This window comes from Lathamus discolor, chromosome 13 (genome assembly GCF_037157495.1).
Source record: "Lathamus discolor isolate bLatDis1 chromosome 13, bLatDis1.hap1, whole genome shotgun sequence".
Classification (NCBI taxonomy): domain Eukaryota; kingdom Metazoa; phylum Chordata; class Aves; order Psittaciformes; family Psittacidae; genus Lathamus; species Lathamus discolor.
This window is the reverse complement of record NC_088896.1, coordinates 9,185,902-9,207,758: the sequence shown is the minus strand read 5'-3', so window position 1 is coordinate 9,207,758 and position 21,857 is coordinate 9,185,902. Positions and strand designations below refer to the sequence as shown.

At 42.0% G+C, this 21,857-nt stretch overlaps 1 protein-coding gene and 1 long non-coding RNA gene across 5 annotated transcripts in view; one reads left to right on the top strand and one right to left on the bottom strand.

The window, feature by feature from the left end:
* The window catches only part of PECAM1 (platelet and endothelial cell adhesion molecule 1), a 28,243-nt gene extending 17,096 nt beyond the window's left edge, over positions 1–11,147 (top strand). For 2 of the 4 annotated variants that reach the window (XM_065693756.1, XM_065693753.1), the window contains exons 14-15: positions 1,341–1,431; positions 11,045–11,133. In XM_065693756.1, the coding sequence (XP_065549828.1) occupies positions 1,341–1,390 (50 nt within the window). In that variant the 3' untranslated portion in view covers positions 1,391–1,431; positions 11,045–11,133. Of the gene's footprint in view, positions 1–1,340; positions 1,432–11,044 lie in introns of all 4 variants that reach the window. The other 2 variants (XM_065693754.1, XM_065693755.1) reach the window with 1 other exon arrangement.
* LOC136021482 (uncharacterized) lies at positions 1,167–16,031 on the bottom strand. Its single transcript, XR_010615790.1, has 2 exons — positions 15,820–16,031; positions 1,167–2,172 (listed from the first exon to the last, which is right to left on the bottom strand). It is a non-coding gene; the product is annotated as an uncharacterized LOC136021482 (long non-coding RNA).
* Positions 16,032–21,857: the final 5,826 nt, after the last annotated feature.

Genomic DNA, 21,857 nt, shown 5'->3' with positions numbered 1-21,857 from the left:
AAGCCTCTCACAACAAACCCTAAAACCCTTTAAAGCAATCTGATCACTTCAGCAGGGTAGATTGTTTGTTTTAAGAACTGTGAAGAATTGTCTGAGCTCTATGTGCCAGCTACTCTGCCCTTCCACCTCCTGTAACACAGACTTTGTTTAAGGGCATTAGCAGCTTACTGGCAATTACTGCCTATAAATGTTCTGGCACTAATGAGTTCAGAGACAGTAGGTTAAAAGCGTTTCTTCGTAGTTTGACAAAGAAAAGGATTTCCTTTCCTCTCATTGTGTTAGGAAGTCTAGATTTGTAAATATTAGGGCTGCAAACTGTTCAGGTTTTGTCCCCATCCATGTTACCAAGTGGCTTTGTTGTGTGCCATTTTTAATTTAAGATCATTGTGTTTTAATTTGCTATTTTTCTATTCTAGAAGGGATTTCCCACCTGCTCTGACACAGTTTCTAGGGAATCTTCCATGTGAGGGTCTCCAACTCCTTCAGAAAACATTACTTAATTTTCCCTTGTGGGGACTTATAAAGCAGTTTTTATCTCGATTTTGCAGCTGAATAAACAGATTAGGTCATTCGGTTAAGGCAATGTGTTTAGAATGTGACAACACTGGGAAAAGAAATTCAGAATCCTGACTCCTGGCTTGGTGCTGAACCTGTGCTTTGGGCTCATTTGTAACAGCCTTGCAGCTAAAAACAGAATATCCATTACACTAAAGAATAGGAGATAGCACTTCATGCAGGGTAACCTGGCAACGTCATGAGGAAAATCCAGCTCATGTTAGGGCTGAGCCCAAAGGTCACCAGTGTTCTGAAACATTTCCCAGAGAGTATAAATTGCACCTACAAATGGCAGAATCTGGCTGTATAACCCTCCTTTGCTTTCTGCCAGGGTGTGAAGCTGGTTATTACACCTTTCACCACTCCTATTTTTGACGTGATGGAAAGAGCTATACACCAGAAGCATGTTTTGTGAGTTGTAGTGTAAACTCAGGGTTGGTACAGCAGAGATAGAATTCAAAGCACTTACAAGACTGCACTTGCCTAAAGTGGGAACTGCAATAAAATGAGATATGGTTGAAAGAGTGAGGTGAATTAGCCAAATGATATGCAAACACCCCTTAATCTTGCAGTCCACCTGCTCTTTTATGCATAAAGTTCTACCATTTCAGTTATTCTTGGAAACATAGTAACAGTTTATTGTTTTAATCACGTCTGTTTTTCCTGACTGATACACAGGAAAAGTGTTTCAATTAGATAAGCAGTGCATCACATAGCTGTGCAGTTGCTTTGGATAGCTACATCACAGGCTATTTAAATGTAACATTTACTTTGATTTTTGATAGGCTGTGTGATTGCAAGGTGGGAAAGTATAAATGCAGTGGAGAATCCCTAGGAAATAGATCTAACTTCTTCAGTACTTTCATATATATTAATGTAAGTATACCAAAGGCATGTTGTGAAAGATGTTGAACATCACTAGTGGGTGCAGAAGTTGGTTTACCATAATGATCTTTGCTGTGTTTGAATATTCTTTAAGGTTTTTGAGCAAATGCCCAAGAGTACAATCTGCTTCGGGAAGTTAATGGTTCAGACAAATGTGTCCTCTGGGGTAATTGCCTGAATTTGGGAATTGATGTCAGCTACAGTTTGACAGATTTAACACCGAAGACCTATGTAACATTTTATTATGATTTGTTTCTGGGTAACTGCTGTGGTTTGGGTTAACTAGAATTGAGTGCCTCATGAGCAATTTTGTTTGTGCATTCCAAAGTTGTGTCCGTTAGGGAGGAAGCTGAAGAGCTCTCAGCAGTTGTTATATCTGATGCAGTTCTTTGTGACTGAACTAAAATACTTTTCCTCTTCATTTTCTGATGGGTCTCACTGCTGTCCCCATTAAGGCAGATGCCATGTCAGTAACCAGCTTCTCTTGTATTTTGAGTTCTACAGCAGTTGCTTGACCTTATCGAAAATCATGAACCCATAGTGCAGATAATGCTCTGACCTTTCCCAAGCTCCAGGCCTTTGGCAGTGTGCTGAGCATCTGCTGTTACTCTTTTTCTTCTTATTTTCCTGGTATGTTATCTCCTGTCACTGTCATTTCAGTCTCTCCATCACACTTTGGTAAGACTTTCCATCCTGTCTGCTGTGCCGCTTTCCTTGTTCTGAGCACCAGATCTAAAGAGTTGTTCCAGTAAAGACAGACAAGAAACAAATTGTCAAATGCACATTTCAAACCCCAGAAGACCTGCATGTGGTTAACTCCAGTTAACCTGTTAACAGCAGGAAAAGCAGGATATTTGCAACATTCAAGTCTAGTCAGGTGTATTTTGATTGCAAATAAAATACAAATAGAGAATATCAGCCTCTTTATTTGGACGCTAGATTTCCTCTGATACAATGAGAGGTTTAAGGAGGATGCTGGTCACTAGCATTGTCTCTCGAAGCAAATCAAGGACATGAAGCTGTCCTTACATTGTTACTGAAAGGTTAGTTGAATTCAGAGAAAGGTTTAGTGTTTGAGAAGCTCACCTACATACTGATTTAAAACCTGTTTTTGGCCAACAGGCTGGTACTTCAATAGTTTACATAAAATACCTAAAGCTGCAAGCCTCAACTTTAACTCAAACCTTACAACCAAATGGCAATTCAGGGGATGATGGTTTCAGTTGGTACCTTTAAGGTCTATAACACCTTTACCTAAATGTCCTTCACACCTACCAGGATGAACCAGTTTCCTTAAAATACTGCTTTCTCTGGTTGCTCTATGAAAAGGCCAGAGTATACTGGAGTTCAGGAATATCCAGCCAGTCCCAGAGTTGTTGCTTTTTGTTCAGAAAGAACTGGGACAGTCCAAAACTTAAGCAAAACAGGCAATTGTCTAAATCAACAGACTGCCAAGAATGATAAAATGTCTGTGGCCCCACTGCCTACTTTGCCTGTGCTGGAGTCCCAACAGGCCAGGCTGGCAGCTGATGCTCTTCCTGAGGGAAGGGTCAGGATGTGTCAGATACTAAGTTCAGCTGCATGGGTGGAGGCTCTTTTAGATGCATGATTTACTTCCATCACATCTTTCATCTTCCCAAGAGGCAGTAGGGGCAGGAGGACCAAGCATCTCCCTACTGATTGTTTATCTTAACTCCATCCTTTCCCTCAGCGTTGATGTGAGTTCTTGGGGCAGCACATTTCTGTTGATATTGCTGAGAAGACTAGAGACAGCTCCAATTCACAGATTTCCCTACCTTTTTCTCAGGGCACTCCTTGCGGAAGACAATGTATTAGTGCATTCTTGTTCCTTCAGTGAACTCTGCCTTTGGTCTGTATCAGATCCAGAGCTCACAGAAGCCAGTGATAGGCTTTGCACTGATCTTGATGTGCACTGAATTGAATTCATAGTGGCTTATTGCAAGATAGCTACTCCTAATTTTTTATTAGGAAAATGGAAATCTAGTGAGCAAAATGTAGAGCCAACCTCTATGCTGGAAAAATGAGTTGGTCACTTGCAAGCAACTGCAGTGGTGAGACAGGAAGTTGTAAGAATCCTATTGCAACCAACAATGTATTATGGAAAAATAAATATATCCCAGTGGAAAGAGGCATGAGAAATCCCTGTTGCATTCAGTGGTTTGGAACAAACTATTAGAAATCAGCTCTAGCAATCAGGAAATCTGCTCAAATACTTTCCTGCTGCTGAGCCTCAGGCATAGCACCTCTGTACTGCGCCAGAATTTCCCACTGAAAGCCTTTTCCAGCATAAAGAAAACTCACAGGGTCTGAGGATTCGTTATGTTATTCAAAACTCAGACCTTATAAGCACATGCTAATTGCAAGCAGTCTGAAGTCATACCAATAACCTGTTCCTTCTCCAAAATAAAACCTCTTTGGATCTTTTGGTTTCAAGACGTATTCTAGACCAAAGCCTGGATCTGTGAGACATTGACTCCAGACCAAAATGCTTAAAATAGCTTCAGCCAAAAATTAGGCAAAAGCAGATGGCTTCAGGAAGGCACAAATATGCAGGGAGCTTCTGACCTTGCCTGAACCTCAAATTCAAAGCTGAATTGCGTGCATGCCTCTGTGTAAGATCTGTTCCCAAGCTGCCTGCCAAGATTCTCTGTTAAAAGCTACTGCTCCAGTCAAAGGCTTGGCAGAATGTAGTATGTGTTTGTAGTTCAGCATCTTCAGTTGATGATCTAGCAGCTCACCTTTCACCGGGGCTGGAGTTGGGTTTGGGGTGGATTATGTCTTGCAACTGGTTTTAGGCACATACTCTTTCTTCAATAACCTCCAGCAACAAGAAGGGGCAGAGCAGGTGGGGATGACTGTGTCTTAAATTCCTGCCATTAATATATTCTTTTGTAAAAATATGTTCCTTGAATTTAAACCCTCACCAACTAAAAGCAATAGCAAGAGTTTCAATGCATCAGGGATCCAAAAAACTACCTACCATTATCAGACTTGGGGATCTTTTAGAAATCACCAGCACAAAGCCTTCATCTCTAATTCCTTTCATGAAACCTGCAGCTTCTCAGTTGCCCTGCCATGAAAGCCCAACCAATTTTTCTGTATCTGACTAGAATCCAGAATATCCCACTTACCTGGTTTTGAAAGGGAAAGCCAGGTATTATGTGAAAATCTCTCTGTTCTCTTTCATCACAAGAAAACCAGTGTGTTTCAGGTAAAAAACACCTCATATTTTTAACAGGAACGAACTAAAAACGTTGAGAAAAGATTGACATAGCAAAGAATGAGCAAAAGCACCATACACTGTGCTTTCATCAGGGGCTGTGTGCTGGCTTACTTGATTCGTTCCTTTTAGAAGTCATACAGTCTTTCAGCAGCACTTTCAAAGGACACAGATGATGACATTCTCCTCGTAGGGATCTGGTACTTAGCTAGAAAGCCACACTAGTTTGAATCTGGGTGACAGATAACAAGGAGGCGGGATATCTGTTATTGTGACCTAGTGGCTTTGGGGTAGCAAACATCCCGTTGTTTGAAGTTTGGAATTTATACAGAATTCCTCATTTCCTCCTTCCTGTAAGCACAATACATTGTGACAGAGGACTTAACTACAGCTCATTAATACCTCACTTCATAAACCTTACACAGAGTTTTGTCCACTTGAAGTCAAGCTTTGATGTAGCACTGGGTCAGCATGGGTTTTTGTTCACTTCTGTCAGCTTTCAGGACTCACAAAGCTTTTATGTGTTTCCCATGTAGTTTTTTATTTTGTTTCTTATCAAACTGGCTAATTTTGCCAAATAGTGAGATCAATTTTATACTGAAGTTTATGCACTGGTATGAGGTGCTTTAATCGTAGAGGAAGGAGAGAAACAGACTTTGGCATTATCATCTGCAAAGTTACATTCATCTGTGTCCAGCTTCTCATTACTTCTGGTGGCTGGCAAAGGGGTTTCTAAAAGACCTTTATTAGTGTCTATTTATGGTAGAAGTACTTTTTATAATATCCTTCATTTAATGATTTCAGAGAACTTTTGAATGCACACAAGTGTTGTGCCTATGGAAGGATCGATGTTGTTATCTGCTATTTAAAAATACATACTAAGAAAAAACAGATTCAGAAACTATCCCACATTTATAGGAAAAAATGCTAGCAAATTAACCCAGCGTCCTAATCCAAATGCTCTGCATTGAGCATTAGATGAATTTCATCGACACAACCTCTCTGCACTGAATATGATATACTCTTCTTTCAAGAATCGGCACTTATTTGTGTCACATGTGAAGTATCTTAACAGACCGGACAAAAGAGCACTTTAAACAAGACTTGAAGTCCTCTTCTAAAAGCAGAGTTACTTTCCTCATGTCTCTAGATTGCCTTACTTTCAGAGGGCAAAGAAGTAGTTATGTTTTAGTATTCTGTGAAACTTCTGAATACATAAATCACTTAACACCCCTCCCAAAATACTAAGATCTAATCTTAAAATTCACTGATCCTAAATGGAAAGAGCCCAGCAGCTCGCAGGCTTTCACTGGGAACAAGCATTTTTTAGTAATAAAACTTCAGGTGTCTTTGCAGGCTCTTACTTGGCTCTGAAAATTGTATCCTATACCGGATTTCTGCAGTATGTTATTTTCCTGGCAAGGAATTGGAAGGGGAAATATAATGCTCATGAGAACTTGCCTCTAAAAGGAAGACTTTTTTCTTGTCCAGTAACAGCTTGTCCTCTCTGTAGAGACTTCTGCTCTAAACCATAATCAGGAAAGCTGTTGAACATGTACTGTTCTATGTGGTCATTGCAAGGACACTGGTCCCACCCATGTACTGGAATTAAGCTAGTGCTTGGATACTTCGTAGGACCAGAGCTTGAACCTTAGTTGTAGGCAGCAATTTTACATCACTGCAAGGTGAACCAAAAACGTTAGATTAAACATAAAAGTTTATTTTCTGGACCATAGAACCGATGACTGTGCAGTAGGCCATTTCGTAATTTATACATTGTATTTTATTTTGCAAGCAGTTAAATATAGGGAAATTGGATCAAGGTTATTGTGTATCTAGTGAGATAATGTTCAACTGTTGCTACCTTTTAATGGTTTATTTGTTGTTGATTACCTTTACTGGACAGCTACTGGGCAATCCTTTCATATATGTTCTTACTGATCAGGCTTTCAGTATGACATTTATAGAATGGTCAGCTTGAAAAGTCCATGGAATGACTGATATTTAGTAGTGCTGGTACAGGAGGCAGAGACAAATAATCTTCAAGCATTTGTGTTGAACATCTGCATAGCTCTGGACACATGCCACAGATATTCATGCTGGTGGAATGGCACAAGGCTGGGGATGGCTGCTGCTTGCTGCAGGTCCTGATGGACCTGGGGCAGTCAAGATTTGCATGGAAAAACCTGTTAAGCTGATTAATGTATCACTGGGGATAGAGCTGAGTTGCAGTCCCATCTGTAAAATCTGCACTGAATCTCCTTGGGATGTGTCTGCTCTCTTGCACACACACACATTCTGTGACTGGAATATCCAGAGAAGTGAGATCCTTCCTAAGAGGTGAAATGAAGTTTTTACCTGGGAGTACGTAGGTATGCCAGTTGTACTGCTGTAACCAAGAGCTGAGAATAGAACCATCCATCCATGGAGGATCTCAGCTAAACAATGATGAGTTTTGTCAGGGTTCTGTGGGTGGTGACCAGCTTTATAGGGCTGAGAAGCCAGTGAAAAAGATGGATTTAAAGAAAAAAAAAGAATAAATTTCTTGAATGAGCTATTACTCTTCTCTCAAGAGATCTAAGAGGCAGGGAACTTACAATTCAGGAGTACTTTTATGAATGTTAGATGTCTAACCCAACCTCAAACCATGCAGACAGGGTGTTTTTCTGCCATCCACTTGGTGACTTTGGAACTTGTACTTAAAAAGAAAAAAGACAGACTCATAAATAAGAATCACAATAGCACAGTCTACGTCAGCTTATGGCATCCATTTGAGTTTTGAAAGGCTCCATCAACACTCACATCCCCATGGGATAAAAAGGCAGCCCATTGTATTATTTACAGACACTGGCAGTGCACTGAAGGTCACAGATTCTGTTACAATAAACAGACGTATATTAACAGACCAGTCAGGTTTATGGTGTCATTGTCTCTCTTAGTTTAAAAGTTTGTTTTTAGTCTTTGCTCTCAATTTTCTAAATGTAATTGGAGCTGGACCCTCTTGTGGGTTGCACCAGGCATTCCTTGGGGAGTCCCAGAGAAGAAAGTGTGTCCCTGCCCTGCACAAAGAGGAAAATGGTCAAGAGTGGCTGTGGTAGACATCTGGTGTATGCTCAGGGAGGAGGTTTTCTCCGTTTTTCCCCACACCTTACGTACTTTATAATGGACATTGGATAAAGACTAACATTTTATGAAGATTTTGTTGTTTTCTTTTCCTGTGGCTAAAAATGAGAAATCTCTCCATGGAAGTGTAATGAGGCTGCTTGAGTGAAAACACACTGACTGCCCCATGTGGATCACTTTCATCATAATTAATTGGGCTATTAAAGCTTATAAACCAGACAATCTATGAAGTAATAATGTTAGATTCAAGAGAGAAAAGTGTCAGCTGAGGGCAGTGTTAACAGTAGGAGAGTAATAAAACCAGTTATTCTGTAGAACTAATCCCATTTGCAGAACCACCCCAAAGAGAAGTCACCTTTATAACACTTGCACTTCTTACTTTAGTTTCCTTGGAAATAGCATTATTCAGTTCACATCCGTGACATTGGCCCCTCCTTAGATGCTGTTCTTCATGTAGTAATTATTCCTTTTTCTGGATGATCAGTGCTTTAAAGGACATAGCAAAAAACCCAAACCCAGATCCCCATCCCTTCTATTCCCAATAAAGCCTGTGACAAAAAGATCCCTCTTTTGAACTTTCCAGAGAAGTGACCTGAAGTTGGACTGGATGGATAAAGTTCTTTACAGATTTTCTATACCCCCTATTTGCCTCTCAGCTCTTTTCAGGCATCATAGATGAGTTCAGAAGATACAGGGAGCTACTAAGGTGCTTTCTATCATTATTTTCTTGCAACTGTGTTTTTTCTGCCGCTCATTTTGACACAGTGCTTAACTGTGATGTATCTCAGAGGTTTAGTCCAAATGAGTTGTTGATCCTACTCATGGAAAGGAAAATGCTCCTTATAAAGTGATCAAGAGGTTTAAGCTTCCTCCCAGCTGTTCTGCTTCTTTATAGCCAAATGAAAGATTTGGCTCACAGGTGAAATTGCTTTTGATCTGCTACTCCCTTAATTTGTGAGGAAAAGGCCTTCAGGAGCCAGGCTGGTCAGCTGGCGTCTTAATCATATGAAATGCCAGATGGATCACTTAGCTATAGTGACCTGTCAAAAAATTGATAGAGTCTGACTCTGGGATGTAATAGGTATGCCAGAAGTGTGGAACAAAGGGCACCACAGCAGAGAAGAGTGTTTGGCTAAGGCCTATGTTTTCAGAGACAGGAGGACATGCAACCTTTACAACTGTTTCAGTAATGATGGTGGAGGCTTGATGTCAGATCCTGATGTCCTTTTCGCTCTCTAAGTTCTGCATTAATCTTCTAGAAGTCAGGCAAAACAGAGTACTATGCAGTGGAGAAAGATGAAGCAAATTTTAGTGAGTGCTAGCACTGCTCCTGTGCATTTGCCCCTGCATAAATTCTGTCAGAATAAAAACAGTCCAGCATGGATGGAAATCTAGAAACTTTGCTTCATCTTCACTAAGATACCATAACAGAATTGGGCTCAGGGCTTTAGTAAACACTGTGTACTGACAATAAACGTTGTGTTACGCAGAGGCATTGAAAGTGTTTGTATTATGTCAAAAAAGGTGGTGCATTAGAAAAACAATCAGTTCAAGTCTGAATTACTTGAATTGTATAAAGGCCCAATAGCAGTATAGGTTCTGACTGATTTGCAGTCCAGAGCACCTTGAACCTGAATGTCTTTTAGGTCATTTAGTAAGGAGCCTGAAGTTTTGAGGCTGGGGGTTGCTTCCTTCTTTCTCCTCTGTTTCAGAAATCTGTATCTCAAATGCCATCCATAGGAAGTATTTGCAAAAAGAAATGAATTGCTTAGAGAGGAACTGGGAGGAGGTTTCCTTCCTGAAATCAGAGCTGGCAATCTTTCTAAGTTATTTAATGGTCCCAGTTTCTGAAAACATATTGAAGGAAATATCTTAACAATGAGATAGCCCCTTCGCCAAATACTAATTGGTATTGTGTCAAATTTACCTCAGCAATATGTTCTGACTTCATATCTCCTCCTCTGCTGTTACCTCTTAGATGGGTGTTTGTTTGTTTGTTTGATTCTGTTTTAGGGGTACACGGAAGACTGGCAGCCTCAGTCAGAACACAGAGTACTTTTAGCTGTCTATTTGTTCAGCCTGAGAATGCATTCTCTGAGACAGAAACCTGTACAATTTAAATCTATTTGGAGAAATTTCTGGGCTTTTTTTCAGCTACTTTTTCATCTTACTCAATTGACCTCAGAAGTATTTTGTGAGTTCTCAGTGGTGTTATTTCAGATTGCCAGTACAACATAGCCAGTTCTGAAGGGGGACCTGGCATGTGTTTAACTGTGCACAGCACCATGGCACTGTAGTTTCAGACAGGAAATGAAGATGAAGGATGTGTCCATTTAAAATTGGGGGGGGGTGGGGATTTCAGGCAGTCAGGATATGAAAAAACAAGGTGAAATAAACACTGAATTATAAACCAGGAATTCCTGCCTCTGACTCATGGGGCAAATCCTTTGGGGGTAAGTCCACAAAAGGAATGAGGCGCCTCAGTGCTGACAGTCTAAACTATTAGGTTAGAGGCCACTGTGTACCATTAGCAGATACTTGTTGGGGGAAGACTTGCTTTGACAACTGATGTCAGGAAAGACTTGACAGTTGTGAATCCTCAGTGGACAAAATTATTTCTGTCACGTAATGGAAAGACAAGGAAGTTTGGGATCTCTCTTTGCCCTTCCCATTGGCTAGTGTAGAGGACTCCTGCACGCTGCCTTTTGTGGTTCTCAGTGCCAGCTTTCTATGTCCCTGCTGTGTACTGAAAATAACCTACTCGAAGGAGCAGTCTCTTGCAGAAACATGGTGCCTTGAAAATGAACACTGCATTGCTCACTGTTGAGATACCCAAGTGTTTCTTAGGAAAACGTTTTCATTCTTGTGGGACTGAAGTTGAGCATCTATTAGTAAATAGGGGATCTGACTTTCAGATTTGTTGAGTGCCAGCAATTCCCTTAAGAATCCAACTTTTATCAGTAAGTGCCCAGTTGCAGATGTTGGTGATTAACAGTATTGCATTGTAGCCTGTTAATTGTTAACCTGAATCTCCCACTGTCTTATTTCCTTTTTTATCAGATGAAGATAATACTAATATTTCCCCAGGGAACTGAGAGTATTTATTAGCTCATTGTACAGTGCTCTAAGGAATATGTTACTATATTTAATGTTTTTGTATTGATCAAAAAGGACAGGAGAGGGCAGGGGGACATTTATACTCATATTTTTTCTTTCTTTCTTTGATCTTATTGCCAACAGAGAATACAAGGGCATCGTGATGCTACTTAGAACTGTCATCTCAAAGATCAGCTGGGAGAAGAAAACAAGCCAAGATGGAAAATGTTGTGAATGTTTCAAAAGCTCTGCAGCACTTATTTATGAGTTTACCAGGCTCTTCTTTTCAGAGTTGATTTCCTTAGAGGGAACAATAGAGATGTCCCTAAAGCATTTAATGGAAAAAATGACAAATAAAAATTCTAACAGGAAAGTGGCTCTAGAAACCACTGACCTAGGTTCTCATCTTTAATTTCTCCTGCTAATGCGATTTTTCCTTTCTAGCCTCCAATTCATCATGCTCTGAGGAAATAAAAGGGGAAGCTACATCTGAGGAAGTACCTTTACAGTGCAGTAACTACTGTGATGCCAGTAGGATGTGGAAATGTTTAAGCTTGCTTTAAACTAGCTAACTTGGTTATCAGTAACACCCTACTGTGGCAGAACAGAGCTCAGCACAGCTTGCCCAACCATGTATGTACTTTGACATGATCTTGCAGCTTCCGCTGAACTCCCTGTGCTGCAGCAGCTGGACTGCTGGACCAGTCTTGGATGTAACACTGCCAAGAGGGCCTAATGGAAGCTCTGGGCTCTCTTAAAAACTTGAATAACTGTTCAGAGGTTCAGTACTTTACCAAGTGCTTCTCTCAGTAGAGGCACAAATATTCTTTATTCTTCACTAAATTGCTTTTCCCCTTTAGACATTCTGATGCTTGTTGGTTAGTTTGTGTGATGAGCCTTTGAGGAATGATTGCCCATCACAGTTATTTTGGATGACACAAAATACCAGTCTTCAAATGGCTGGATGTGCTACACCCTGGTCAGTGAGTTTGTACCTGAAAATCTTGTTATGTGTAATCCTTATTCCTTTGATTTTAGGAGAGATTTGAAGTCATGTTTGTGTCCAGTTTGTCCAGTATGGAACTCCATACCTATCCTTTTTCTGTATGGTATGATAAACCACTAACATGGATCCAGTTTGGACCTGGATCTAATCTTCGCAGGCCATGTTTATCTCAGTTGCTTTAGTTTACAAAATGAATACAGAACAAAACAGAAAAAGTACTGTCCCCAACCCCTTAACCAGCTGGTCTTTGGCACTACAATTGCTCTCATTTTCTTACTGCTGATTAAATCACTATAAGATCTGGGCCACAGGTAAGAAGGTTCTCATTTTAATTAGAAAATAGTGAAAGAGAGGATGTGGATTTGTGTATACTTACATAGTTACTGCTTTCAGCATTGCACCAAAGGCGCAGAACCAGCAAGAAATACAAAAGGGTTTTATATCCTCATTTCAAACGTTTAAATTTTCAAGCTCCAGTTACTGGCTAATATCTCTAATTTATTGTTCCTATGCAAATGTTGTTTGTATCATAAGCCTTTGACAAATGACTGACTCTTCTGTTGACAAATGTTCTTTCCAGCATCCCAAGAGTGTCCATACAAAATGCATTAGCATAAGGAATGTGAAAAGGTATTTTAATAAAGAAAACTTTGAATTGAACTTTGCACTGGATGTGGCATGTTCATGTTGGTGACCGCTTGCAAATGAGTGCCTGTGAAATTTTTGATAGTGATGAACTGTATAGATATGTTGTGTAAATTAACATATGGAAGATGTCATCTCTGCAACAAGTGATTCCAGGCACTTAGCTCTGGTGTCAGGAACCAGTTTAGCAGCAGGTAAATGCACTCACTTGGTTTAAGGGCTGAGTGTGGGAGCGCTTGTGTTCATGTAAGCATTGTGCTAAATTATGAAGGCTAAAGTTCTTCCACAAACCTTTCCACAGCTCAGGGAAGTGCTTGCTTGCACTAAGCAGGTTCAGGAAGGGGCTTAGTCACCCCGCAGCCTTGCTTGCTTAACTTTACACTGTCTTTACCATTGCAGAACAGAGGTCTTAGGGATGAGATACAGAAATGCTGTAAATCAGCAGACTCTTCCTCCTTGCCACTGTTAATTTTGTTTTTTCATTTCCAGCAAACTAACAGCTGCTTATTTTCTTGTCTAACTTATCTCTGTGTGCCCTTTCGTGGAAATATCAGTGATGATGTGCTGTCTGGTTCGTGATGGAAACTACCTGAGGGTACTGAGCAGTGTGGCCGTCTGTCTGCTCCTGCTTTGGTGTCACCAGGCGAGAGGGACCCTGCCCGGAGCCGACCCTTACTGTTGCTGGTCCAGCAGCACCCTGCGCTGATCCGGTGCTGACCCCTGGTGGCAACTGACCTTGGCTTCTTTCCCTGGTAGGTTAGTGAATAGTTTATAAATGCTGGGGGACTACTGTGCAGAGTAAATATCCTGCTCATCGGTGAGTGAATAAACCTTAGAGTTTATTTACTTTTCTGAGGTGTTATATGCTTGTTCTAACTGCTGCTTTGTGAGCGTGGTTCAGTTCAAGTTCTTAATGTTGCAATTCATCACTAAGCTGTCTTGCATCATAAACCCCCCAGCTTTTGGGGGCAGGGATAGTAATGCTGTCAGACTGGCTACAGCCGATCTGTTGAGAGGGAGAGGTCAGCTACAGGGAAAAGAAACAGAGTTTGAGAAAAGCAGAGGTATTGAGTGAAAAAAAAACACCCCACCAATCAAACTAGAAATCAAACAGAGTAATAAAGTATCAGCACAGAGTTAAAAAGCTAGCACATTTTGTTATTTGGTATTTGAAGGCCTTTCTGAATAGGCTGGTGAAAGCAGAAAAAGCATCATTTTTGCTGTTATTTGGGAGGTAATAAGCAAGTTGTCATGTCTGAAGATTGACAAAGAATGGGGCTTATTGCTTTTGAAACCTCTGCTCTAAATCACAGGTGCTCCCATTAAAAAAAGCTTAGAGTCTAGCAATCAGGAGAAGGTGGATTGCCTGGGAGGCTTCAATTAAATGCATTTATATTTTTACAGGTAATTTGTTTTCTCAGCAGCCACAGACCTGCAGAGTGGGAAGGCTGAAAGAATTCTCACCACTGCAGGAAATAATCACTGTAGTTAAATTTTAAATTTAATAGCAAAAGAAATCACAGTTTCCTCGGGGAGGGAGTCACCTGCAAAGTCTGATGACAGGCAAACAGAAGAGCAGCATGGAGCTGAAATGAAAGATTTAGCCCAAATCAGCAAAGGTCTAAGCAGCCACTGCAAAGGTGCTCAGAATATGCTCCAGTCGACCTGGGGTCTGCAGTAGCACTGAACTGTCCAAGAAGACAGTCGGTTAATTCCAAGTGCTGCTGCCAGTGCATCCATCCTGCACAGGAGCATGTAGTCATGAGGCACTGAGGAGCCTGTCTGATACCCACCTGGTCTAACAGACTGTGATACCGACACTGGGAATGCGCATCTCCAAAGAAAATATCATATTAAACTGTTGGCATAATCCAAGCCCTGTTCAGTGTTTGCAGAGGAGCTGTGGCTGCTGAAATAGCCTGTTTCCACTCACACAGGGAGAGCTCAGCTTTAAATCCTCTGCACTGGCTTTTTGTTTATTCATTTTTTAACTACATGCAGAGCCAAGTCTCTACCGCAACTGACACGGTTTCACTTTGCGAATCGATGAGACAGTGCTACAGGGGCAGAAAAGTTTCACCTGTGAACTTCATGTTGTTCAGAGCAGCCAAACTGATGGCCCTGACTGACTGTGGTCCTCATGGAACGAACCTGTGGCTCTCACCACCCACCCAGGCTGTTCCCTAGAGGGACCTTCTGTGGTGGTTCGGGCTCCAGACAGCAATAAGTTGTGGAAATGTCCTCTCCCAAGTGCAATCACCACTTTCCAGCCCTGGCTTTTCCTTAGGGAACTCTCTACTCTGTTTGGGGCAAGTGCTTCCAAGGCAGTGAAAATGAGAGCTGCTAGTCAGTCCTCAGGGGTGGTGGGGACAGGGAGGTTCACATCAGTGGGACAGAGGTGAAAACTTTGTCTTAAGTGGGCTGAGTCATGGTATTACTGGAAGGGGTGACCTTTGCTTGATGATGGGCTGTGAGAGCTAATGGAAGAAAAAATTGTCGAGTGTATTAAGATGCGGTCAGAGTGTAAGTCAGTTAATGATAATTACAGCCACCAGGTTATTAAATTAACATGAGATTGTCAATAAGAAATATAGATTGCTTCGGAATCATTTTAAATTATTTAAAGCATGGCAATAGTGCAAATGTCAGTCTCCATTACTTCAAACCATGGTTTTGATTTTACTACTGTTTCAGTTGGTATTTTATATTTTTGTTTTTCAACTTCATGATCAGTAAAGGAACAGGAGCTTTAAGGAGCAACACATTCTTATTTAGGAATGCCAAAAGCTGGTATGAGGCAAAAGCTCAGAGGTGGCTGGAGACGAGCTGTGATTCTGCAGTGTGATCCATGGCAGGACTGAAATCAGGTAAAGCCAAGAGTGTCTAAATGCAGTCCTTGCATGCAAAATGACAGATCAAATTTTCCAGCCACCGATTGTGTCCCTGTCACACTGTCAGGTGATCAGCAGTAGACAGCCTGAATTGCTTCAATTACTTAGGTCACTACTTGTCACAAGCAAACTGGACCTGCTGTGCCTGATACTTCTGTAACTCTCACCAAGTGGCCACTGCCACTCGAGCTGTGGCCTCTAGGTAAGGATTGAGCATTTTGCACTGCCCTGGACTCCTGGCAGTGCCTGTGTATAGACCAAAGGACCAGCAATGAGCTAACTCCCTGTCTGCAATTTCCAGACAAATTTGGTGAGCAGAGCTCAGCCTGACTCAGGGCATTCCTCAGGACTGGAAGAACAAATCTGAATGTACTTACAGCATGTGTTGGCACTCTTGAAAAACTGGTTCCACCTGTGGGTGCTGAGCCTGTAACAGCCTCTAGACAATCTGTCCTCCTTGGCTGGAAGTCAGAGACCTTAAGGGAGCAGAGACGGGAAATATGCAGGCTTACGAAGAGAGATTCACGTTCCTCCCAGGGACCCTGGGGACTAGTTGATCTCTACACAAGGATGGTATGTTCAGCATGACTGAAAGTATTAGCTGGCTCAGCCCTGGAGCCTCAGAACATTGTGTATGCTGCTTAAATCCAGTTTAGTCATTGCTGGAGGGAAGCAAGGCTGCCCTGCTGGAAAACAACCCTGACACACACCTGTGCTTTGTCAAACAAGAATACTGGAAGGGTATTCTTTAACTCGCTTTACTTCCTTTCCCCTTCTTTTTCTTTCTTTTCTATTTTGTTTTCTGAAGCTGATCCTCTCCCACTGACTTGATTTCTTCCTGACTGCTCCAGGATGAATCACACCGTCCCACATGTCTATATTCTGAATGGGACTGCGGAAAGCAGATCTGACGTCCCCTAAAAGCTGAGAATGAGGATTGATGCTTTTTAATTACAAGTTTCCTGCATATGGTCTAGTTTTTCAGCTTATAATCATGAGCAGTGTAATAGAAACTTAAGTAAATTGCTGCCTTTTCCTCATCTGTAGCGTATATAGGTCAGATTTTAATGTTTAACGGTTATTATCTCTGACACTAATTAGTGCACTGAGTGGCTGGCAAAGGTCACATCTGTGTTTTCTTCATCACATACAAACATGGATAGGGCTGTGTGCTCACACCAACTGATTCTCCTAATTGCTGTGTCTTCTGGAGTCATTTCCACCAGCACAAAAAGCACTGGTTTTACTTGGTGGCTGCTTCATGCCTACTTTGTACTTGTGTCTGTGAAAGACAAGGTTGAGGGCAAAGGGACCTGAGCAGCCATCACGCCACAGCACATGTTCCCTGTGCTGTGGATATGCACCTTGTAAATCAGAGCAATCACACTTCATGCATCCTTGACTTTTCAAGTGCTGTGCCATTGCAAAGGGATGAATTTTTTGCCTTTCCATGAGGAAATGAATGGAGCTTTTATACCTTGTCTTTGACCAAAGCACTTAGATGGTTTTAGGCCAAGTAGATGGTTTCTAATAGCAGGCAAATTGATCACTCAGGTGCTTTGATGCAGCCCTTTTATTTACAAAGAAAGTACAAAATTCTGTTTCCTTGAAGAGAGAAGGAATCAGACAATAGGAGACACTTCGCATGCAATTTCAGTCCTTTCAGCCAGCACTTTCCCCAGAAGCACTCCATCAGCCTTTTTTTCTCAAGGTCATTCTTGTAGAGTTTACCTGGTTCTGCCTGGTTTTGAGAGCAGGCTGCTCCTGTCAGACCACAGGAGCACACAGTTGCTCCGAGCACTGCCTCTCTGCCCCGCATCTTCAAAGCTCAACATTTTTCAGCAGGAAGAAACCTTTTTCAGCAGGAAGAAACCTTGAATGCATCAACTTCTCCAGGTTTGCCCTTTTGCCTGTTTCAGCTGCCTGCTTCTGCACAAGAACGTGTTTGTTTCTTACACAAAAGAATATCCAGTGAAAGCCAACATTAAACCTGTTGGGGTCATAAGCTTTTGTCTGAGCACTGTCTGGATGGCATTATGGTTGGATACTCCACATGTGTCCCTGTGCTGATGAAAAGCAAGACTTTGCACACTAATTGTCTGTGCGGAACAGCAATATGTGATGGAATTGGGGCCCGATGAGATTCTCACTGCCCCTGCAGTGCCTGCCGCTGCCTCTCTGTTGAGCACTTTCACAGATGGGAGTTTTACGTGGCAAAGCAATGGTGAACTGCCATGTTGGTGGCACTGTTCCGGAGCTCACTGTGTGTAGGTGATGCCCAGCACCAGCTTTCTGTCCTGGCACCTCAGGTATGGGAGCAGGGGCTGGATGTTTACACTCTGCAAAATACCCTGTTGATCAATAAGCAGTATGCATTGCTAATACTGGGTTGAATTTCTCTGTGTTCCTTGCCCTACTTATCATATTTAACCTTGGATTTATTTGTAGAGAACTGCACAGAAAGTCCAGTTTAAGAAAGGAAGAAACAGAAATCCTGGAGATGGTGTGTTTTCTTGCAATATTTTCCTGGATAGTTTCCAGTCTCTTAATGAATGAACACTGACATCTAAACCATCCCCAGGGGAGATTCAGGATCCATCTGAGTTCAGTAAGAGGTTCCTAAATAGCTGCAGCAAGCCCATACTTCAAAAGAAAAAAATTTTGCTATTTTTAAAACATGCAAGTTTTGGAAGGCTTCGAATATCCTGATGAATTCTCTGTCTAAATGCAGTAGAAGGCAGCAGTGACTGGTGAGTCGCGCTCAGATCTGGAAGGTTTTAATATTGTCTGGAATCTGGATTTGATGTTCTAAAACCTTAAGACTGTGTTTAGTTTACTTTTTTTCCCAGAGCAGACCGTGCATGTACTTACCAGATTCCTTACTGTATCTCACTGGATTTATGTGAAAAATATATTATGTTATCTATCAGTACTTGGAATTTTGACTCGGGGATTCTGGTGTGATAGATTACTGAGCAATGTTTAATTGAAAGATTTAATGATACTCTGAACAGGACATGACTCATTCTTAAAACAACAGGGAACAGCTCCTCTATGTGAAAGAAACCAAGGTCATATGGAGACAGATGTTGCCCTGCACCCTGTGATTCTATCTGCAGTAGGTAGCAATGTAAGATGACTCTGGAAGCTGAGCAGAAGGGTCAGGGCAGATTTGAAGACTGAATTATGCACCTGGTCACTAAAATCACAAAGCAGGGCTGAGCAGAGTATTCTCAGTGCCTGATGTTAGACATCTACCTTGGATGTCTGAGCTAAGAGGCTACTTTGCTCCCTAGTACAGTCACTGAGAGTCCTATTAGGAACTGCCCTTTGGAGCTGCCTGGTCCTTTTCACTACCTATAATACGTAGTCTAAGGAGCATAGATACCTTATTTAGCCACCTGAATGATTATCACAGTGAGATTGTATTTTATACATCTCTGAGCTGAGGTCCTTATCCTAGAGTGGTGTACAGTTAATATTATTGGAGGGAAGGAAATTATGAAGTCCAGAACAAGAATTCAGTTGGGGGGGGCACTGAGAACATTTGGCTTCGGAGGCTGGGTCCAAATCTGTTACAGAAATGGGCCAGCATGGAGCTGTCACTGGTGTTTGGTTGGTTGTAGGGAGAGGAAGGCAGGGTTGAATCTTGGCTGTGATTGTTTTGTGTGAATAGACAAGCAGTTAATGCTCTGTCAGAGGCAGTTCTTTAACATGGGAAAATGTCAGTCCTGTGTTTGCTTTCAGAGTTGTGCTCTTGTTTGTTCCGGGGTGTAACTGCACCTTTGTGTTCCCATTGTTTAAACCTGGTCTCCTCAGCAAAGCTCAGTGTCTGACTTACCCTGTTTAAAAGAAGACATTGCCCCTTGTATTATTCCAAAATGTTGGACTGACTGGCATAGACACTTGGGTTTATTCTATGACATATGGATATGGGCCACAATGATGCTGCTGCTCAGTTAAAGGTTACTGATTACTGTTACAGAGATTGCAGTTCCTGACACCATGGCAAAGTTCATGTAAATGAACGTTTTAGCAAAGTTCAGATTTTAAATTACACTGTCTATATCTGCACAACAGCCTAAATGGGATCAGCCTTATGAAAACAATGCATGTTGCACCTTCAGAACATGGGAAATGCCCTGACAGGCGTCCATCTATGCCAGTTCTCCTTCTCAGTTGAGAAAGCAAAGTCTCTTCAGTGTTTTATCCCTCTTTTGTAACTAAGAATTCACTTCATGCTGCAATTTCTGATTCTGTTTTACCAGGTATACATTCAGCTCTGGATCAAATGTTAATCCTCTCAGAACAAAGACACCTGGGCAAGATTGGCTATTTTTATGGTAGTGATGTTTTGACCTCATGCCAGCATGATCCAGGAACAATTCCCATTAAATCTATTGATGTGAGTCTTTCCTCAAAGAGGGACATTCAGGAAACCCTACCTGAATTATCTCTTAAAATAGATTAGTTAAATCCTGTTAAACCCCACGCAGATATTCATATTCAGAATTAAGTGCCTTTAATTGGGTTTAGAGTACTTCACTCTGAAACTGAAGAAAGCTAAATCAGATGAAGACCACTTTAATTCTGAGTAACAGCACTCATGCAGGACTCCAGTGTAACTTCACTAACAACTCTCAAGTCACACTTGTCATTCGTTCAGATTAATATTTCTGACTTCCCCTGTGAAGGGAAAATAAAATCATTATAGATGACTTGACCATACGTTCTGCTTCTCCCCCCAGAAAAACTTTATGGACCTAGCTCCTCCTGAATGTTGGACAGTGGGAGTTCTGGATCTGAAGGTTGCTGTTTGTTTCTAGTCTATAGTCAATGCTCTTTTCCCCTTACTAACCAATTAAATTACGAACATTAGTGTGGAACCTTAGCATCTGTCCAGGCAAGAGCAGATGGGTACTGCTGGCCGGTGTTAATGTTCTTGTGGTAGAGCTGTGTATGTGGAAAAGTTGCAGTGTATGTGCCTGGTTTAAATACGTAGCTTCAGCTGTTCTGTATCAGGAGTACTAAATTTACTTGCAGATTTAAAATAGGTGAATGAGTTCGCAGCTGAAAGGTCAGGACGTGTTGTTTATTTTGGCTTTGCTTTTCCTGATTAATAGAAAGTTGTCTGTAGCATCTGATGTTATTGTCAAGGACTTCTGGTGTAATGCCTGCGGAGACAAAATGTAGACTAGTGCCAGTATCCCCAGTACCTTCCCCCAGCTTTGTATTTTGTCACAGTTGTGGTCTGAAGTACTCCAGCACTCAGCCAGCACATATTCTAACTCACAGAGGTCTCTGTGGAGGGAGGGGTATTGACTTCTCCATCATGAGCAGATCAAATTTCAGGCTTTTAGAGTTTTGTGCCTTTGCCAGGTGCACTGAAATACAGATACCAGCTCTCACAACCTTCATGTGACTTTGGCAGCGTGCACGTGGCTGTTCTGCAGGGCAGACAGACTCACCTCTTCCCCAGGGATGGATGGCATTGCTGCTGTAGGTATGCACCAGCCATTTTCCCTATGTGGGTTCAGCTCTGGAGGGGGAGATTGGCCTGTGTGAGAAGCATCAGGAAGGTTTTTTGCAGGTCTAGGGAAACCAGTGTGAATTCACAGCATTCAGAGTGTTTGACCTAGGCTGCATTGCAAAGCACCTTCCCTGGGAACAGGTCTGCCTCTGGGTGATACCTCAGCAGCACAGCTCTAGCTCTGCATGCCCTGCTGACCTTGTTTTAGCCTGTTCTGTGAAGCCACTTAACAGCCACTTGGGCAGCCAGAAGAGAGGCTGTGCTGCTGCCCAGCAGCTCAGCCCACAGCTGCAGGGAGGTAAGTGGAAGTTAAAACCTCATGGGCTCTAGAAACGTGTCTTTTCTGAGACACATTTCTTCATGTGAGGAGTAGCATGTAGCTGTTTCTCCATAGATACTTGGCAATCTAGAAACCTTTAGTAAATTAAAAATAAAATAAAGGACACAGGGAAAGAGGAAGATCACAAGGACAAATGAGGAGAGGATCTGTCTTCAGCTCAGCTTTAAAAATGAAGCAGCAATACAAAAAAAAAAAAAACAACCCACAGAATCATGTGCTTTAGCCCAGGAAGCAACAAATGCTCAGACCTTCTGAAGGCCCCAGGGGCTTTTAGAAGTCAAGCTGAAGCTAGGCCCGTATACCCAAGGAGAGTATGACCTGGCTGTGCTCCTTTGTGCCAGCGAGAAGCCAGGCAGAAGCACTGCTGATCAGCGGCTGGGATCAGCTGGTGGGAAGTGATGGGCTGGAGGCCAGGATGGACAGATCGGCAACTTACTGAACTCAGGTCCAAAGGCAACAGTGAACCATTGGGCAGGGAAAGAACTGGGAGGTGCTGGGGACACTACTGCTTCAACATCTGATAAGCAGAAGGTAGGCACACAAGC